This window comes from Triturus cristatus, chromosome 6 (assembly GCF_964204655.1).
Source record: "Triturus cristatus chromosome 6, aTriCri1.1, whole genome shotgun sequence".
In the NCBI taxonomy this organism is placed as follows: Eukaryota; Metazoa; Chordata; class Amphibia; order Caudata; family Salamandridae; genus Triturus; species Triturus cristatus.
In genome coordinates, this window is record NC_140589.1 from 685783 (window position 1) to 707601 (window position 21819).

At 47.8% G+C, this 21819-nt stretch overlaps 1 protein-coding gene across 1 annotated transcript in view; it reads left to right on the forward strand.

Annotated features, from left to right (window-relative positions):
- Positions 1–21819, forward strand: part of LOC146813608 (chymotrypsinogen B-like) — a 77240-nt gene that overhangs the window by 44808 nt on the left and 10613 nt on the right. The window contains exons 5-6 of the mRNA XM_085609096.1: positions 1371–1551; positions 11723–11856. Coding sequence (XP_085465222.1) covers positions 1371–1551; positions 11723–11856 — 315 coding nt within the window. The remainder of the gene's footprint in view (positions 1–1370; positions 1552–11722; positions 11857–21819) is intronic.

Here is a 21819-nt window from a genome sequence, read left to right on the forward strand (position 1 = left end):
GATCAACTTATTGGATTTTTGTCGATTTGGTCTTGTTTTATTTATTAAACAAAGCTCTATTTTTTTAACCTGCCGTGTAATATTTTTGTGTGATGTTTTCATGTGTTATAATTTGAAGTGTTACACAAATACTTTAAACAGTGCCGCTCAAGTTAAGCCTGATTGATCTTGCCAACCTACCAGGGAGTGAGCACAGGTTAATTTTAGGGTGTGTTTATGACTTACACTAGGATGGTGGTTTTGGTTTCGACGGGGAGCATACCTCGGCCAACCAGAAACCCAATTTCTAACAACCAATATATGATATTTTGAAGTAAAGCGGAGTATTTTCAGCTTCGTTTGCCAGGATATTCTGAGTGGTTGCTCTGGAGGTTGAACATCTCTGTAGAGATGCTTGAACCTCGGGTATGCTGTGTGCCACTGATACTCGGAGGTAGTCATTTGAGCAAACTGTAAGTGGTTTAAAAGGTGAGTTAAGGACATTTCAAGTACGGTGCTAAAGAATGTTTCGCTGTGCTTGATAGCATGCCCCTTAGAATGTGTTGGTTTAGGCGGGTCCAACTGTGCGTTTGTGTGTGCACAGGACAGTGTCAGTTCTCTGATAAAAACCGAACCATCACAGAGATAAAATGCATGAGTGCTTCAGTCCATTGGTTCCCCCCTTCGAGCTTGCCTCTGTAAGCCGCGATGGCAAGCAGCTGCTCTGTGCACCAATAAAAAAAATGCTTTTAAGCGCAATAAATGTCACATTCACTTAGTTGCCAACATTTTCCAACCAAAATAGGTAGGATGTTTGAGGATTTAAAAGCACTATTTACCAAACGTATGACGTCACCGGAAATGACAATGTGTGTCCCTTGACGGGACATCAGCACTGCAGGAAACCCTATAATTTGAACTGGGATCTCGGTCAGAGGGAATGACTTTATGGCTTTCGACCCAGAGGCCATAAAGAAATATCCACCCCGTGCCCTGTATAAGTATGCCTTGATGACTGTAGGTCCACGCACACTGTGCAGGTATCTCCGGCAGTGGCTACGAGGCGATCCTTTCCAAACTCTGCCCAGCCTCCGCAGAGGAGTGGACATTCACCTGATGACTGGCTCCAGCCACTGTTCCCTCAGATTCAGAAGGCAGTCAGTGAGATGTGTGGGAGGCCGACTGGCTGCATGTCTTCAGTCAGGGCCGGACTGGCCGTAGCGGGCACCGGGCAATCCCCCGGTACGCCGCACAATTGGGGGCCGGTTTTGGTTCCCAGTCGGCCCTGTCTTCAGTTGGCCAGAATGCATTGAAGGAGGTGAAATGAAATGTGGAATTTTGCAGTATTGCACTATTTTGTCTTGAAAATGTTTTTGTTTGGCCTTCTGCAGGTGTTCACACATCCCGACTGGGATCCAGAGACCAAAGAGTTTGACATGGCTCTCGTGAAGCTCGCCAGGCCTGCTGGCTTCTCTCAGACTGTCAAGCCTGCCTGCCTGCCCGCTGATGGCGAAGTGTACACAGGCCAGGAGCTGTGCGTCACCACCGGATGGGGAATGACGAGAGCCAACTGTGAGATGTTTCTTTGATTGGGGGCAAATGACGTAGGATACAAGTGTAAGGCGTGCACACACACCACCGCCACGGCCTCCATGTCACTCAGAGAGGCGATGCTCCGTTTCTAGTCCATGTGGGCAGTGCCAGGCGGCTTTGGAATGAGGCCCCCAGTGGTTCTAGTGTTGCCATCGACGCTGATTGTATCGATAACTGTCTCCAGTCTCTGGAGATTTCAGAGGCCACAGCTGCTCTTATGAAGATTTAGGGGCATATCATCAACAATGGCCGATAAATATCGCCAAACGCGTATAGCGCGTTTCTCAATATCGCCGTATATCGCAGGATCACATCGCCTGTTTAGCGGCGTATTTGCAACGATTTGCCAACAGGCGAATGTGAATCCGGCGATATATGGCGATTTCAATCAACATCGCCTTAAAACCAGCGATATCTGGACAGCGCTGTTTAAAATGTTGATGATAGGGAGAAGTGGAGGTAACCTTACAATCCACCTCCCATTATGCACATAGCATAGTTGACAATTTTGCAGACGTTAGTTTCCTGCGATGCCCGCGGTTAGCGCGGCTTTTTCCATCGCTACGCGTTATCTTGGCCGGCTTGTTAATACCGCGATGTGCGGTTATCGAGCATTTTCATGTTGTTTCCTGAAGGTACGCCTACTTTGCATCTCATTAGCGATGCAAAGCAGGGCGATACCAAAACGGCTGCTAACATGCGCTAATGCATGTTAGTGCCAGCTAGTTATTAGGGCGATGTAATTTTCGCCGCTTTTTTGGCTTTTAAAGCTAAAAAAGCGGCGAAACGGCCCTTGATAATATGCCCCATAGTTTAGTGACATTACAAGGAAACGTTTGTTGCTTTCATCAGTTTGAGTCGTTGGAACAAAGATTGTTGAATGAAGACGTTAAATTGAGTCATATTATAAGAGCAGTTGGTCTACCCAGGCCTTACATAAAATGACATCATTTTAACCTATTTCCCACCACAGGATGTCAACATCTTGAGACAAACTTGGAGGTCGGGCCGTGGGGCATCGGTGCAGCAGCTGCGCCGCTTCTTTCTTCTGCTCTATTTTTTAGCTCACAATGACAAGCAGACAGAGCAGGCCTATGTGTTTGCACTCCTCAAAAGCTAGAACCTCTCTGTGAGAAGTTGGCCTGATGTATGATGTCACTAGTTCTAGTATACACCTTATATCAGTCCAAATACCCTTATGGTGATTGGTTGTAAAGTCAACCTTATAGACCAGCTATCCTAGTGGTAGCATGGACAAGAGAAGTCTTAGGCTAAACTCTGAATGGCATGTGAAGCCAGCTGTGATACCATATATAATCCCTTGAATACCAAATGAAACAGATATATATATAAAATAAAGTGTATTTATTCTAGACAAACCCTCAGCACTCTTTATGAGATTAGAGGTAAGTACAACACAGTCTTATTTATGCATACATTAAGTCACACAGGTAAGTAATACAGTTAGGCCCTAGGGGCCACGCAAACCATATACTAAGTAAGTGGTATAAGGACCACTATCACGGAAATAGGATAGGCCTAGGCCTAGGGAATCGCTGGGGCTACACTATACTACCAAAGGTTAGGAAGTGGGAGGCCCACGGGATTCAGGTGCAGAGTGGAAACACTCACGCGTAATGCGTATAATCGATAGAAATAGTACAGTTTTGAATTAGATAGATTTAGGACACTTCCGGAGTAGCTAGGAAGTCGAGACTGGAAAACTAGACACTAGGATAGTCACTATCCTGATGAGCACCGGAGTACCCAAGTTACCTAGCCCACAGGCTGCGGGTGCATAGGGGTGAAGTTTCGTCGGGTTTCGTCGTCGACTCCTATGGATGCCTGAAGAAAGATGCTGACAGGCAGTCAGTGAAGAGTGTCCGGTGGATCCCGAGGCTGGGATCAGGAAGAAAGGATACCTGCAAGCAGAGGGGACAGAGTCAAGGTCACTAGCCAGTGACCACGTGGAACCAGGAAGGAACCAGGCGATGTCGTGAAGATTGCAGGTGAAGGTGAAGCTTGTCGCTGCAGCCACGAGGACCAGGGGACGTCGAGGACGACCAGGACCAAGAGGCGAGCTGTCCCACGAAGGCTCTTGCTGTCGGCGGCGTCGAAGTTGGACTAGGACTCACCAAGCCTTGGCAAGCGGAACCCACGAAGAACGGAGGACTTGCTTCTGGTGCAGACCAGGAAGGTCTGGGGTGCTTCTTCTTTGCAGAGAAGCGGGAGCCAGTCTGGAGGAGCCAAACCAGTGCTGAAGATTTCAGGGTGCGTCGTCACAAAGGCCACTAGCCAGCGGGCAAGCAACCGGACAGACGCGGCAAGCAGGAAAATGCAGAAGGGCCCCACGCAGGACTCGTGGAGTGTGGGGGGCTGATCTTCGGTGCAGATGGTGCTTGGGGTTGGGGCTTCTCAATCCCCGGTGCACAACTTCGAGGGTGCCTCAGAAGCTGCGCTTGAAGATACTAGCCACTTTTCCCAGGTAGCCGGTCCCACGTCTCTCGTCGCCTCCACGGATCTCAGCACGGCTGTGGATGTGGATCAGGGTCGGAGAAGTCTGGAAGTCAAGGCTCTGGTCGGGCTCTGCAGTCGGTCCCTCGTAGAACTGGAGCAAAGCAAAGGGTAGTCTCTTGATGGTGCCTGTTTGCACAGGGTAGCCACTCCTTGGCCACAAGGGAGATTCTTCAGTCTTCTTCTTTCATTGAATGTCGAAGGTCTAGAGTTTCTGTTCAAGTTGCAGGTTCAGGGTAATCTAAAGTCTTGAGGCCCAACTCCCACTCTTATACTAATCTGGGGGGCTGGGATACCTGCTAGGTCACGCCTTATGGGTGGGACCTGGGAGGGGGGTGGTTACACCCCCTTCCCTTTGTCCAGTTTCGCGCCAGGACTGGGGCTGGAGTGCCCCAACACCGGTTTGAACTGGACTATGCATGTGACACCTTGTGTGCCCCAGGCATGTCTCATTCCTTTCAGCCCTCCCTGCCCCAATCCACTAAAGTCTGTCTGGGGAGGTGCTAGCACCTCCCCAAGCAGGAAACCTATTGTCCAAGCCTCCCTTGCCGGGATCACTCCCAGCAGCAGGAGGTCAGATTTGTGTCTGTGGCAGCAGCATCCATTTTGTGATGCTGAGGCTTTGGTTAGAGTTAAACAGCAAAGTAGGATTTTAACATGTCTCTCCCTCTAGAAGGGAGGAATAATATCCTCATCACCAGAAATGGTATGGGGGTATTATTCCAAAGTGTTAGACACCTTACACGACATGTTTTGATAAAGCCAAACCATAGTTACCATAACCGTTTAAGATTATAAGGCACTTTAAGAGTATATGGTAGGCTATATCATAGAACAGCTATAAGGACATGGTTCCGAAAGCTGCAGACAGGCTCAGCTCATGCTAGAGCACCATCTCACATGTTACCAAGCACTCTGCCTCCAGGATTGTTAAGGCCTGCCATAGGAGTGGCTGATAGGTACACATGTGTCTATATATAAGGTAGGTATAGGAATACTACACCTAAGCAAGGGGTGTTTACACGACCTTGCCCCAGCTGAGTGATCAGCCAGTTGTGTCTGATTGGAAGGCCAGACCAGGGGTGGCATAATACATGCTGCAGCCCCTGGGAGGCCTAGGGTACACCTATGCCCTGGGTACCTAGGGTACACTGTACAGGGTCCAATAAGGTGATCCTTACCAATTGTGTATGTACCTAGGGTACATGGAGTCCATTTTAAGGAGAGAGCAGACAGCCTGAGACCCTGAATGGCAGGATCTCAGGCCAACTAAGTCAAAAAACCAGCTAGACACTAGGCAAAAAGTTGGGGGTAACCATAGTCAGATATCCACCTTCCTACACTCTCTGCGTGTTTCACACACTCTGAGCCACTGCAGCTTTTTACAAATACCTGACTTGTATTGAACTGTTTCTGATATCTGTTAGCAACAAGTATCCGACAGGTTTTGATCTACTTACTCATGCACGAGAGGTTTTATGGGGCATATCAGCAAGGCGAGGCGATAGAATTATCGCCGCTTTTGCTGCCGTTTTTGGCCAAAAAGCGGCGATAATTTTATCGCCTAATTAGCAAGGCCACGCTAATGCGTGAAAACTTGCTTTAGCGTCGGGATTCCTAACGCCCAGCTTTGCATCTCTAATGAGATGCAAAGTGGGCGTTCCTGACATGACAGGAGAAATGTCGCTAAGCGACATTTCTCCTATCATCAACCCCACGCCATGAAGCATAGCGGAAGGAAAGGTAGCGATAACCCCTGTTATCGCTACTTTCCTTACGCCTGCTTCAGGACTGACTTAGCCATGATATCCTATGGAAGGTGGATATCATGGCTAAGTTTGTGAGTCCCTATCAGCAAGCTAACGCCAAACTTCGTGAGATTATCGCTGGGTTTCCAGCGATAATCTCACGTTAGGCAGTTAGCGTGAGGATTTTTATCGCTTTTGAGAAGCCGGCGATAATTGTCCTAGCGCTAAGTGCGATTAGCGATAATTATCGCCGGTTGTTGCTGATATGCCCCCAAATTTGTTCTTCATGTCTTCACACATGATTGCTCATTCATACGCAAGAGCCACGCACCAAGGTTTGAAGTGTTTTGTGGGACAGGTGATGGTGTGGCATGTATTATATGGCACAGAGCACCTCACTTTGGTGTTCCATCACCTTATAAAAGAGCTTCGGTCTCGTTCTTCTGTGTGATTACGGAACTCCTCAGTGACTTGCGACATCCTTATAATGTGCGGCATGGGGTGCTTTATCTCATCATGTTTACCCCATTCTCTCCTCATAAAAGCCCCATCGCTCCCATTAGATGCATCAATGCCACGGTTGATAGTTCAGGAGCTTGTGTCGCTGAGGTTCACGAAATGTAAGAAATGAAGTTGGGATAAAGGTGAGAGTGGCGATCCTGGTGCACCAGTGAGCAGAGGGCGCTGAGAGCACGGGTTGAGGTGGTGAGAGACGTCAGACATTGGAGGGGTTTAGAAGAGCGTAGGAGCGCGGCTGGAGGAGATCGGTCCCTGTACTACAGAGATTGCACTGGTGGCCCTTGAAGTTTGCCCCAGAATCTGCAGATTGCAAAGTTTTAGGGCTATATCTTTATTTCTTCCAAACTAGAGGATGGAGTCTCGAGTGTGGAATGATCCGCCGCCTGGAAGCACCACTATCGTGTCTGCTCTGTAGAGACAGGTTTAGGGGCTGAATCTTGGGATCTGCTGGTTCATTTGGTCATCAGCCGTCTGATGAATCAGGAAAGGTCTTTGACCATGAAGGAGCCCGGGCACAAGGCAGAGGGTCATCACCTTCAGCACTGGTCGATAAACAGTGATGCGTCTTCGGTGCAGAAGTATTGTGGGTGGTGATCCTCAGTCCAGCAATGAGGCGAGCAGTGTAAATGTGACTTTTGGGAGATTGGCCGTCTTCTTGGCTTAGAAGCCAATTTATATTCCACTTCAGGAGTCAATTCTGCAAATCCTGTCTGGCAGCACCAGGGCATAGATTGAGGCAGAGAATCAAGAAGGCCACGATAGATTGAAGAAGGCATCACTGGAAGAAAGCACATTTTGTGGCCTTGTTTAGCTCGGGATCATTGACATGACTCATACAGTCTTGCCTTTAACACAATGGGGCAGATTTATGATAACTGGCGCATCCCTGCATATCAGCAGGGATGCGCCAGTTATAATGCGCCACAGCTGCGCCACCATGGATGCGCCGCATTTATAATGCGGCGCACCATGGGGCAAAAACGGCACAGATACGTCACGCAACTGTGCCGTAAAAGTGGCGCATTGCTGGAGTTGCGTCGCAAGCGCGACGCAGCTCCAGCAATGTTCTGGGGGGCCCTATCTGTACAATGCTGCGTCAATCCTTACGCCTGCTTCAAGCAGGCGCAGGGTTTTGACGCAGCATGGGCCTAAAAGTGACTGAGTGAAATCTTGTAGATTTCACTCAGCCACTTTTAGGAGGCGTCCCTGCGCCGGAACGCCCCCACCTGCCCTGGAACGCCTACATGTGGCGCAGGGCTTTACAACGTGACGCATCTCCCAGATGCGTCACGTTGTAAATACCCCGCACCATGGCGCAGGATTTGCGCCGCTGCTGCGTCACAAAAGTGACGCAACGGCGGTGCAAAAGTGGCGCAAGTGCAACATAAATCTGCCCCAATGTTTTTACACTAACATAAGAGGAGGGGCAAGGAGCTAGTTTGAGGGAATGAAAAAAGGTCATGTGCCAGTGCTCCTAAGAAAGTCAGTATCAACACAAAAAGGTCACAGTTCCTAAAAGGGGAAGGATAAGTGCTCAACAATCTAATTATGATTGTGAGGCATAAGAGATTGTTTCCAAAAGGTAGCTGGGGTGTGCTCAAGGTGGGAGTATGCCTAGAGGCTGCCAGCGTTACCTGACCGAGCGCTAGTTTCTCGGACACCTCAACAAGGGAGTTTTGCTACCCCCGGCTGCCAGACTTTAATGCTGTTGCGGCCGCCATATTATTAGGAGAGGGTCCACCCACACTGTGAACTCGGACAATACGGTTCTCAGACGCAGTGACGTCCCCTTCATTTTGACCTTAGCTGACGTGGTAGTATAGGGCTTTCCCTAACTCCCAGTCTTTTTATCTCATATATTCCCCTTCACACACGGTCCTGAAGAAGCGCACTAGGATCCATTAGGGACCACAAGGCTGCGTGAAACATGTCGACCAGTATAGACCCTTAACACACCACACACCCACGGTTTGAGAGCTGGCAGGACAACACCTATCCCTCCCCTCCATTTTTAGTTCAAAGAAGAGTCTCCAAACCAGTTCATTATTTTTAATTTACCTCAAGGACCTTTCATTAAAAAAAAATATTAGGTACCAAGAGGTAATTTTATTTTCACTCACTGACACCACTTTGGGCCACCAATCCACATGCACAAATACAGCACCTCCTTGAAAAGATCTCCGACAGAGAGCCCTCTTGAAGGGTCCGTGAGGGACTGCAGTGCCACCCCTACGAGGAGCACCGCCCTATGATGATGCTTACACTTGTATGAGTGTGTGAGGGCACATAACAACAAGGAGGCATACTTCCACCTTGAGCACACCCCAGTTACCTTTTGGAAACAATCCCTTATGCCTCACAATCATAATTAGATTGTTGAGCACTTATCCTTCCCCTTTTAGGAACTGTGACCTTTTTAACACAATGTTGCCTTTCAGTTGTTGCAGATTAACATCTCGCATTTGTCCATCAGAGCAGATCCTGCTTCAGGGCTTGTTGGCAGCTGCACAAAGTCTATGGGCCTCATTAAGAGATTAGTGGCCAGGGATCTCCATCACAAATGTGGAGGATTCCCTACTCCATTTAAAGACTGGGGGAGAGCAAAGTCATCGAGGGTGGAAGCTACTCCGGCTCTGTCAGTGGAAAACTTGGACCAAATACCCCCCTGGTAATGCGACATCATTCGAGTCCCCTCACGCCGCCCGTCCTATTTAAGGTGGGTGTTCTGTCATACTTTTTTTTGTTCCATACCACCAGGGAAAGTTTGGTGGTCACGAGCAGAAACCAAAGTTATGGCCTCCACACACTGGGAGCAAATGGAATGCCAGGGCAAACAAAATCTGAAGAACAAAAAACTTTGCTGAGCGGGTGTTAGACGTAGCTCTTACTCAGCAAAGTCTCAGTGCCTTTTGCAATAGAAGCTGAGCTGGAATCAGAGAGAGAGACGCCTACCTTGAGATCTCTAAGCAGAGTAGTTGGCCTTCTGCAAGGACAGTGAAGTACATCTCTCCACTGCCCTGGTGGGCCAGCACACTGGTCACCATGTTCTATACTGTTCTATACAATGCAAAGTTAGGGGCATATCATCAAGAGGAAGCGATATAATTATCGCTGCTTTAGCGTCCGTTTTCAGGCAAAAAGCGGCGATAATTCTATCGCACTATCAGCAAGCGCACGCTAACGCGTGTTCCTATGCCTCAGCGCCAGTTTCCCTAACGCCCATCTTTGCAATGCCAATGATATGCAAAGTGAGCGTACCCTACTAAAATAACGTGGAAAATGTCGCTAACAGACATTTCTCCAATTATCAAGCAAATCGCTAACCTGTGTAGCGACGAGAAAAGTAGCGCTAACCGCGCTTATTGCAGGTTTCATTGCGCCTGCTTTTAAACTGACCAAGCCATTATAGCCTATGGGTGGTGGATTCTGAGGATGAGACCACCCTGTCCTATCATCAACGTATCGCCTATCGCTGTGCGATTATCGCTGGATTTAGCAGCTATCGCTGGATTTTATCACATTGGAGATAAGCGTTGCTGATAGCACGCTATCTCTGCGATAAAATTCAGTGATAGCCGGCAACAATAATCCTCACGCTATGCATGCTTAGCGATAACTATCGCCGGCTGTTGCTGATATGCCCCTTAGAGAGGCGCAAGCGCAGGATCCGTCATCTGTAAATGACAATGAACAATGACACCAGCAGTCGATGGCGCAATCCGTGTTGTCCAGTTGTAGGATAGCACAGAAAGAAGGGACAGAGAGGAGGTCATGAACAAACAGGAGACTTGGCGTAGAAGAGGGGGAGAGAGAATGAACACACAAGTGAGATTGTGAAGGAGACTGAGAGCAGTAGAGGGGCAGAAGAGAGAGATGTGAGTGGGAAGAGAACAGAAGTCGTGCTTGAGTCCAAAGGCGAAGAAGTACATGACCGGCCCGCGGTGGTAAACGGGGGGAGATAAGTGTGATGTGGAGTAAGGGCGAGAGTGTCAGATGGGTTATGAGCCTTCTAAGGTCTTCCAGAGGGCGCCTGCAAAGGCTCAGCTCGGCTCTCTCCATTCAACTTAGGCCCGGTAGGACTATGTGTGTAGAGTAAGGTTTAATATAAAGATGCCATGTCCCTCTCAAATACAGGGCAGTCTCCTCCGATGGAGCTGGTATAAAAGCATGAGACATGCGAAAAATACGTCTTGTTGTAATATTGGATTCCTGTGAATTTATTGTTTTACCTCTAAGTTGTTGGTGTGTTAATGATTTTGAACACAAAATAGGGAGCCCTGCTAGGATGTGTGACAGGAACAAATCCCACAGTGTATCTTTTGACCCAGATTCACCACAGACCCCAAACATAGCCCCATGGACTCTAAGGGGCATATCAACAACAACCAGCGATAATTATCGCTGAGCCGATTTTTATCGCTAAGATAGCGTGCTATTAGCAACGCTTATCTCATCAGCCATAAAAATCCTAGCGCTAACTGCCTAACGAAACCCAGCGATAATCTCACATTACCTTGTTGATAGGGACTCGCAAACGTAACCATGATATCCACCTTCCATAGGATATCATGGCTAAGTCAGTCCTGAAGCAGGCGTACGGAAAGTAGCGATAACAGGGGTTATTACTTTTCCTGATGCTATGCTTCATAGCGTTAGGCTTGCTGATAGGAGAAATGTCGCTTAGCGACATTTCTCCTGTCATGCCAGGTCAGGAAAGCCCACTTTGCATCTCATTAGAGATGCAAAGCTGGGCGTTAGGAATCCTGACAACAATGAGTTGAAGACCCTCTTAGGAGCCCAGGGAGAAAGCTTATAAATAACTGTTCTGCTGTTCCTAACACTTGAAATGAGGGGTCCCAGAGCTGCACACAGGCAGGAGGCATCCCACATCCAAGGTCTGCACACTTCAGACATTCTCACCCCAGTGGCATTGTTTAGCGTTTAGTGTAGGGTTGGTGTCTTACGCTTTGTTTATCAATGTGTACTCATTATTTTCTGTATCACTCATGGATGTTTAATGTGTGTATTCATGTGACAAACCGTTAAAAATGTGTTGGAATTGTGCTTTGTTCTTTTTGATGACAGGACTTAAATGCATCCAAAACATTTTCTCTAAAGGTTTAAAAGATAAGTGCAATAAATCCCACGAGCCTGCGGATTAGCAACATTGGCTCGTCATTTGTTTAACTGTTGAATGGATTTATGCATCCAGATGAATGTTTCCATAGTTACGCATGCCAACCCTAGTTGTCAGAAATGACCTGCAATAAAGTAAAGAGACGCCTGAAGTTTGTTTTAGTAATTCTGTGTTTCTGGAGGAGCCTCTGTCTCTTTAACGTCTTTTGTTCTTTTCTGTTTCTCTTCCACAGCATTGTCCTCACCCAACAAACTTCAGCAGGCAGTTGTGCCCCTGGTGCTGCATCTGGACTGTGAGATGCACTATGGCAGTGCCCTCACTGACACCATGGTTTGTGCTGGAGGTGCCGGCTCTTCTGCCTGCATGGTGCGTATCTCTACTCATGCATCCATTTATAAACAGATAGACATGCATCCATCCATCCTGCGGTTCACAGTCTCTTTCTGACTGCTGGTGGTGGTGAGCAGTCCCATCAAAGTTCTCTCTCTCATTAAACATAGTATGGACAACCTGACGCGAGGGAAACTGTGACGTCACCAACAGTCCTTCTGATGTTGTGGTTTAAGATCGGTGGAGAGTCTCAGGTGTAACATAATGGAGAGGACAAACTGGGAGCGAGCATATGTTCCTGCTTTGGTCCTGAATCTTGGAGCTCTTCACTTTAAGGGCATTACCTTCAGCAGGGGGACGTGGCAAAGATGGCAGCCATATTGAATGGCCTTTAATTGAGGTCCGTGCTCGGGACGAACAACATCCTGTCGAACCCATGTGAACCGACCTGCTGCAGCCGTAATCCGCCCCGGCTGACCTCCCAGAGGGCGGGCCCAACCAAGGTGAGCCACGGCGACGGTGAGATCCCCACACCGTGATTACAAGAGTACTGTGGCGAGCCCATCCACGAGGAGGCCGTAGGACCGCACAGCAGATGCAATGTGAAGACAGCACCAGAATCGTGGGTGGGTTCGTGCTGGAAGACTAGTCCAGCCCACCAGGGGAAGCCCGTGGCACCCGCTGCAGAGCTTGGGGCCACAGTGGCTCTGGACACCACGAACGGCAGCTACTAAATGGTCTAGAGTTACCTGCAGGGGGAGAGCAACTGGGACCCCTCCCCCAAGCATGCGCAAGTGATTGTAGAATATAGGGGGCCCTGGAGCATGCTGCTTCTGTGATAGGGCCAGATGTGCTCTGGAAACCAGTTGCCCTGCCTGCCAGTGTCCATGCTCCCCTAAGGCCTGGACATGCCACACACATCAGAGCCAGCGCACATTGCCCTGAAGCGCTTATTGTGACACGCCACGTATGGGGATTGAGAGTAGGCCATGCATGATCGTCGGGGGCCTAACCACCTAAATACCATGAGGCACACATGAGGCCCTGGTTGTCCGAGACTTCTCAGCAAAAGGTGGGACCCCAACTGTGACCCTATGTGGATTGGTCTGCTCAAGAGCCTCGAAGACGGGGGCCCACATCAGCGTAACACATGTGAAGCCATCCAGCCAGTGACTACTTGGGCCTGCCCTGTGACAGCCAAACCAGGCCGGTGAGCACCATATTACTGAGCGGACACCAGCACCCAGGATGTGAGCGTAGGGGTAGCTCTGACAGCAAGTGTATTGCGCATTCATACAGTGAGGCAAAGCCTCGGACATAAGCCGCCCTCAGACACAGTGCCGGAGCTACAGTCACAACTGAGTGCCATGAAAGACGAGTTGGCTTTACTGCACCGGAGAGCAGACAACGCTGAGGGACGATCATGACACAACAACATCCACTTCCAGGGATTCCAGGAACTATCGAAAGGCCTAAGCACTGAACTCTTTATTAAGATCTGTCTGATGAACACCATGCTGGAAATCAAGGTCCCGCAGCTGTTCTCCCTGGAGCAGGCACACCATTACCCTGGCAGGCCACCACCACCTGGGGCGCCACCAAAACCACTTATTGCCTGGTTCCTCAATTACTGGATTCATGTTCTGCAGCGTTTCAGCACAAAGTCCCCCTGATGGTACGAGGACACAGACATAGCACCATATCCTGACTTCACCGCCAAGGTAAGCGACTCAGAACTTCCTACACGAAAGCTAAACAGCGTCTCCGGGAGTTGCCGCTGTGGTACGCACTATTCTTCCCTGTGACGTTGAAGGTCATGGATGGCAAGGCCTCCCACATCTTCTCAGTGCCCGAAGATGGACTTGCATCATGGCTCATGCCGCTGCGGAAAATCTAACAGAGAGCAAGTGGGTGGCCCCCCACCCTAACTGCAAGAAATGCAGGAACGCTTGAGCAAGACCTACCCGAGACCAGGCTGCTGCGGAATAAAGCACGAGCAGTGGCGATGGCTTCACAACATAGCACGAATCCTTTCAACCTTCTAAGGACCAACCACATGCTGGGCTCCAGTTTGGAAATAGGAGATTCAGAAGCTTCCAATACAAGCACCACTCATTGTCTGAAATGTACTGTTCTGCTTTGGTTTTTGGATTGGGTAGAACCTGCTCTACAGAGCCCTTCTGACCCAAAACAGAACGTTACCCCCTCCCTAGGGCCTTTTTACACCTAAATAAGCATATATATATGTACCACCTAAGGACAGAGAATTCCTATTATATATATATATCAAGACCTCACAGCCTCGCAATCTCAGCACCCACAGTCTCGCGACCTCAGTCAGGTCCAGAATCTCCTACCCATCCGGTAGCGACACACACGATCTCGCGGCCTCAGTCAGGCCCAGAATCTCCTACCCATCCGGTAGCAACACACACAGTCTCGCGACCTCAGTCAGGTCCAGAATCTCCTACCTATTCGGCAGCAACACACACAGTCTCGCGACCTCAGTCAGGTCCAGAATCTCCTACCCATTCGGCAGCAACACACACAGTCTCGCGACCTCAGTCAGGTCCAGAATCTCCTACCCATTCGGTAGCAACACACACAGTCTCGCGACCTCAGTCAGGTCCAGAATCTCCTACCTATTCGGCAGCAACACACACAGTCTCGCGACCTCAGTCAGGTCCAGAATCTCCTACCCATTCGGCAGCAACACACACAGTCTCGCGACCTCAGTCAGGTCCAGAATCTCCTACCCATTCGGCAGCAACACACACAGTCTCGCGACCTCAGTCAGGTCCAGAATCTCCTACCTACACGGCAGCCTTAGCACAAGCTCATCCTATTATTACTGTGGTACACAACAGGGGAATCGGGATTACCATATATCAGATCACACAAAGACTATTAGTTGAGCACAACCTGTTCTCTAGTTCGAGGGGCTTGTTTTCCCCCTCATCCAGTTACCACTTACCTGACCAGGATTAACCTCTGTTCATTTTAAGGCAACTCTGACTAAAGAATAGGCTATCCTCCTATACAAAAGTACACAACACATGCTAACGTACAACAAGCTAAATACTTTATTTAAATGCCACATGCACATTCGCAGAATACATTATATATATAGACAACCTGCAAGGAAAGTGAAAGGTTAAGTTGTATACTCTAAAGAAAAAGGGGTCGACTTCACCTTTATGGTACGTAGCCTGTGCTCAATGGTCATCTAGGTTCCCTTCTCGTCTATGCCTCGGCTTCGCCTGGAAGTCACCCCTCTACAGTTGTGGGTCTGCTCCCTTCTCCCTCTCCGAGTCACTGGAACCTCTTCCCTGTCGGCTACTCTGTCCTCTTTAGATTCGAGTTCGTCATCCGTCTTCCCTGGAATAAGTAATAGCTTTTCTGCTAACGGCCAGATGCCGCCTATGGTCTAGAAGCAAGTGCAAGTGTCTGCCTCAGACTTTCACTAATATAGATGTGCATTCTCTCATGGAAATTTCCAGCTCGAAACCTGCCGCCCACCAAATTCCTGTACCTCCCCGCACCAAGGACACTTTCCCAGCCGGCCGGCCTGATGTAGTGTCTTCGGCATGAAGAAAAATACAATCCTTCGATAAGGGCCGGCCTGAACCGGTTCTCTCCGAGCGAATAACACCTCATAACTAAAACACTGCCTATGACCTAGAAACTTCCCAAGCTGCCAGAGCAGGAGGAAAGATGGAGTCTCTCCCGTTTAAGGCCTACCAGGCCTGAATTCAACACAGCTCTATGAAATACCCTCACTATAGGGCAAGTTATCCTCAAGGCTACCGAATCTATCCCCTAGGCTATGTGTGTAGGCCCTGAGCTATGGGTAGGAGCACGGGATTGTGTCAAAAGTGTCTAATAGACAGGCCCTATTCACTACTCCAGTCCTTAGACTTGGATGGAAAGAGACTGAAGTCATATGGATCGCTCTATAACACCGGAAGGCCGGGAAAATCGAGCAGTACATTCCACCCTTGACTTCAGTCTATTATACATACTAAATGGAATTAACATCTGTGGAAGAATAATATGAAACAAAACTAACCGATCTATGTCTAGTACCAGATGTGCAGAATTGAAGCAGTGAAGGGATACACTGAATAAAACAACAGATAGAAATTAAAACAGCAAGAGCAATCAAAATGCCACCTAATGTGTGGCGTAGCATATGCATGTCCGGCAACCAATTAAAGAGCCAGTCAAACCAGCCCTGATCAATGTGTTTCCTAACTTCATTAGTTAAATCATGCAATTTATCTATATGTGCACGAATGGATTGTGTATGATCAGATAAGTTAAAACAACAGAGACCTTCAAAGTCAGAGCAGCCATGTCCATGTTTAAGCAGAAGATAATCAATGGCTGCTCTATTTTGCAAGATGGCTCTACGTTCACCCTGGGCGTCTAATAGCAAGTCAGATAAGACTGTAGAAGTATGATTAATAGATTTGACCATCCAGCAAGCCATTTTCCCAATGGATTTGGCATTGTAAACCGCCAAGGCAGGGACACCAATAATTGAAACAGCTAGACTAAGATATTCAGACTTGGAATATAAATGCAAAGATGAGTCACAATCCTCCTGTAACAGTACTGTATCTCGAAGCACACGAGAGTTGGCATTTGGATGTGAAGAAAACATCAACAAACTTAACCTAGTAATGGCACACGGGCCGCCGGAAATGTTTGCGGGGACATAGGGCCAGGAAGTATTACCACATGAGAAAAGCCATCCGGCAGGTAGCAACATCGCACGATAGTGACTGGGGGTAACTACTAAACTATTGCAAGTCATATTGTTCCGGACGGAGATACATTTCGTCGGTGTCCTCTGGAAACACAAAGTTCGTTCATGAGATGTGAGAGAGGTGGCGCCTCTTAACTTGAGACGTAGACATTCAGAAATTGCATTAGGATTACATGTGAGGAAAAAACATAGGTCGCCTTGTGTAATATTATACGTAGTTATTTGGGATTGGATGGGAAGTTGCTCATTCGGCAGTTCAGTACACAAAGGACAATATGCATGGGTAGCAAAATCACCCAGAATAATATTCGGACGAGCCTTTGAAATGTTGAAGATGCTTATTAAAGTATCCAGCGAGGCGGGGACAGCAACTAGGCAGGTCGCCAGGATATCGTGCACAGATCTCATCGGTGTCAAACAGAAGTGAGGGGCATCAGTCACTCTTTTCGCCAGGAGCGTCCAAAAGTTCGATGACGAATCCCACGCATTGAAGGAATGCAACACTCTAGTTCCCAATTCATCCCGGGTTGATGGGATCCCTTCTCTCTCTCCGAAGTAGTCCGAACGGTGTCCAGTACCGACACATCCTGCAGCAACAATCCAAAGAATGATCTGAAAAAGAACCAAATACAGGCATTAATCATTCTCGTAAATAACATTTATCAGCTGGGACAGCTTCCCAGCTATCTTTCCCTGGCCTCATAACCAAAATGGTATTATCCTGACCGGTGGCAATAACCTCTGCTTGTTCAGGGGGATTCTTAGGCGATTGCACCCAAACCTTGGCCCCAGGGTTATCCGTAGAGCCAAAGCCTTTCTGGCCTCGTACAGTTAGCAAAATTGGGGCAGTGCCTTTCATTATTTCACCACTGAAAACAGGCATAATGAGTAATTGAGCCACCCGGTCGGTGCGGTGTATCAGCAAGTCATTCTCACTGCTATTTAGCAGAAGTACCTTAATCTCTCCCTGATAGTCGCTGTCAATGACCGCTCCAAGTACCTGGATGCCTTTTACAGCCAGCCCCGATCTAGGGGCGATCAATCCAAAATTCCCCGGTGGTATATGAATACCAACACCGGTAGCAATGATGACCCGATTTTTACTTTCCAGAACGGTGTCATCCATAGCATGCAAATCTAAGCCTGCCGACCCTGGGGTCGCTCTGCATGGAGCCAGAGCTCCGGAAGTAATCTCCCAATACATCACAGTTTCATTGATTACATTAGGCATAGTCTCAACCTTTGGGGGAAACAAACGCATAAGTGGAGATTCAGCATTTAAAAAAGGATGATTATTCAGAATCAATAGTGCTTGGGGTAAAAAGTCTCGCCAATTTTTATACTTGTCATCTGTTAATTTACGCAGTTGATCCTTTCGCAGGCCATTCAATCTCTCCACCAGGCCTGAGGCCTGCGGGTAGTAAGGTATATGAAATATCCATTCAATATTATTTTCCACACAGAATTCCTGTACCAATCTTCCACGGAAATGGGATGCGTTATCAGATTGAATTTGGAATGGCACACCATAATACATCATAATCAATTCTAATGTCTTTATGGTATTCAACTGGGTGGCTTGCTTACATGGAAAAGCTACCAGCAAACCACTATATGTATCGACAATTGTACAAACATATTGACAATTTCTACTCATGGGAAGGGGTCCAATGTAATCAATCTGCCAAATTTGAGCGGGCAGTTTCCCACGATGTAAATGACCTCTAACAATTTGAGGTACTTTACGCTGTCTGATATGCTGACAGACGGGACAATGTAGAATAACATTTTTGATTAGATCCAGGGGAATATAAATTCCTCTATCAGCAGCCCACCTGCTAGTGGCCTTCTCTCCAAAGTGTCCTGCCTTCTGGTGTGCCCATTTCGCCAATCCCGCAATATCAGGATCTTGTCTGTCCACCACTGCCTCAGCAATTTTAGATTTCTCATCTGCAATATTATGAAAAAATTTGTCAAGAGAGTCTATTGGGGTGTGAGCATCCACATGGAAGATGGTAACAGTACTCTGTGGGAGCATTTCCCAAATCTCTTGCCATAACTCTTTTCCCCATAACTCTTTGGAGTGTAACCTCCAATTATGGGAATGCCAGGTCGGCAGCCAAACAGCCAGTCTATTGGCAGTGGACCAGGAATCGGTGAAAATGTGGCATACGCCAGGTAACTCCTGTTTCAAAACTTGGTAAACGGCATAGAGCTCGGCAAACTGACTACTCTTCCCTTCACCAGTTGTGCTCAACAGTTTTTGTGTGATCGGATTATAAGACACCGCCTTCCAGTGCCGTGTCGTTCCAATAAACTTTGCTGACCCATCTGTGAACCACACATGGTTCCTGTCCTCGACGGATAAATCATCAAAAGGTCTACCCCACTTGACAGGAGACTCCTGTTCTAAAGGTACGGAACACTCACTCTCAGTCTCAGTCGATGGTGCTTGTGCCACTTGCTCATGTAAAGACGCAACTCCTTTCGGACCCACACGTGCCCTGTCTTGTATGTACCATTTCCATTTAATCACACTCGCCTCCTGAGCATGCCCAATTCGATGAGTTTTTGGTGAACTCAAAACCCACTGCATAATAGGAATTTCAGGACGCAAGAATATGTCATGTCCCAAAGTCAATTGCTCGGTATCCACTAAAGCCCAATAACAAGCAAGTAGCTGCTTCTCAAAGGGTGTATAATGCTCACCAGCATCAGGTAGCTTTTTGGTCCAAAACCCTAATGGTACTTTACACCTGCCTTGTTTCTGCCACAGACTCCAGTTTGCATAAGGGCCTTGCACAGACACATTCAAATCCACATCACCATCACGTACAGGCCAGAGATCCATAGCATGTTGAATTGCCTCTTTCGCCAGACTAAATGCATCTTGCTGTTGCTTACCCCATTCAAATGCATTCTTTTTACGTGTAACTCGGTACAAAGGGGCCAATATTTGACTCAAATGAGGAATATGCTGGCGCCAAAAACCGAATAAACCAATGAATCTTTGGGCTTCCTTCCTATTCCTCGGAACCGAAAAATCAAGAATTTTCTGTTTAACTTGAGGGATCACCTCGCGGTGTCCCTCATGCCAATTAATACCTAAAAATTTTACAGCTTGAGACGGACCTTGTAATTTGTCCGGGTTGATCTCCCAACCTTTCCCACGCAGACACTCAATGACTCTATCTAATTGTGTCTGAACATCCTCTTGTGTTTCGCCTTGGATCAAAACATCATCAATATAATGACATATCTGGATTTTGGGATGAACTGGTACCTCAATCAAGTGTTCTGCCACCAGCCGGTGACAAATCGTAGGACTATGCACATAGCCCTGAGGAAGACTTCTGAACGTCATCTGACGCCCATTCCACGTAAAACTGAACTGTTCCTGACACTCAGGGGCAATTGGAATAGAAAAGAAAGCATTAGCAATATCGATGGACGCATACCATGTACCTGGATGTGTTTGGATTCTTTCAATCAGGGTGATAACATCCGGTACTGCAGCAGTCAAAGAGGGCGTGTGTTTGTTCAATTCTCGATAATCAACAGTCATGCGCCAAGAATTATCACTTTTACGCACCGGCCAAACAGGATTATTCCAAGCAGAAGTAACTGGAGTTATAACGCCTACATCAACCAACTCCTGAATGGTGGTACTAATCTCTTCATGACCACCCGGAATACGATACTGCTTCTGACAAACCACTTTGGTCGCCTGGGGAACTTGTATGGGGGGCATCCTTAAACGACCAACCCGTATAGGTCTGGACGAGATATAATGCGTCGTTCCAAATTGGTAACACCCATCATCAAGATGCAATGTCATTCCCTTCAAAATATCAATTCCAATTATGAATTCTAGAAGTGGCACCACTAATACAGAATATTCCTTTCTAGGGATTCTACCTATTCTCATTTCAAGCAAAGTTTGAACTGCAGGGGTTTCCTTTCCTCCTAATCCGGTAATAGTGAAAGGCTGCCCTGTAAATTTCTTTGATTTTCCATGAATAAGAGTGGCCTCCGCTCCTGTATCAACTAATGCTCGGGCCCTTTGGATATTACGATGTCTCCAAAAAATATCAATATCTACATAGGGTCTATTATCTCTGTGAGCCCATCTGTGTACCGGAGCTTGACCTATTTCCTAGTCATTCTTACTGCATTCTGTGTACCAGGACAAATCAGGATAAAGACTCTCACGTTTCTTAGGTATCGGTACCTCCTGTTCATATCCATCTCTATTACGAAATGGATTCCTGTCCTCTACATTGCACTGCGAGTTTCGATCGGCCAAACTGTATCGATCCTCCCTCCTTCTCAATTCAGGGGATTGATCCCTATCATCTCTACGTCTGCTGTAAGCATGATCATTTCTCCCCCTTTCCTTTTCCCCCTCTCTCTCCCTGTCCCGCTCTCGACGAGGGGACAGATCACGTACAGGACGCCGATCATCACGACGATCAAAGCGCCCACGGCGATCATCATCACCGCTACCATCAGAACAACCACGATCACACTCAGTCGTCCGAACACGCCGGGCACCCTCCTTCCGGTCCAAGCCCCGTTTGCGAAACATTTCCCACAAACGAGCAGTAGTCTCACCATCAATATCCTCCCGACGCACACCATCAGCCAAAAGACCAGTAAAGATATCACGTCTAGTAAATTTATATTCACCAGGAGTACGAGTGTCAGACCGGGACTGACGTTCAGGTTTAAACCACTCACCCAACTCACCGAGTTGGCGTACCGACTCCAACACCGTAGATAGTACATTACCAGTCTGGTTAATCAACAAAGTCATCATGACCTGCTTGTAGGCAACAGGAGAAGAGCGAATGATACGATTCCGCACCGAAGAAGTCAACAACCCATCAAGCAACCTGTCAGCAGTGCCCAGAAAAATAGCCGTTTTCATCACTTCCTCCTTAAGACGTTGCGCAGCATCACGCAAGGTATACCACGGCTTGTCATTGACAGGCCAGTCAGATTCAGTAGGATACTTCAAATTGCAACCTTCAGTCGCCAATTGGAGCAAAGAAATTTGACCACCACCATTATAGTTACGAAAATGATCTTGCACAGTAGAATCCAAACTCAAAGAACAAAACTTCAAACAATCGCCAGTATCCAACATAATACCAGCAGCGCCTAGTTCATAAAGGCGCACCATCCACGTGAGCAAAGCCTCACCAGTCCGCTGCCGAAAGCGTTGC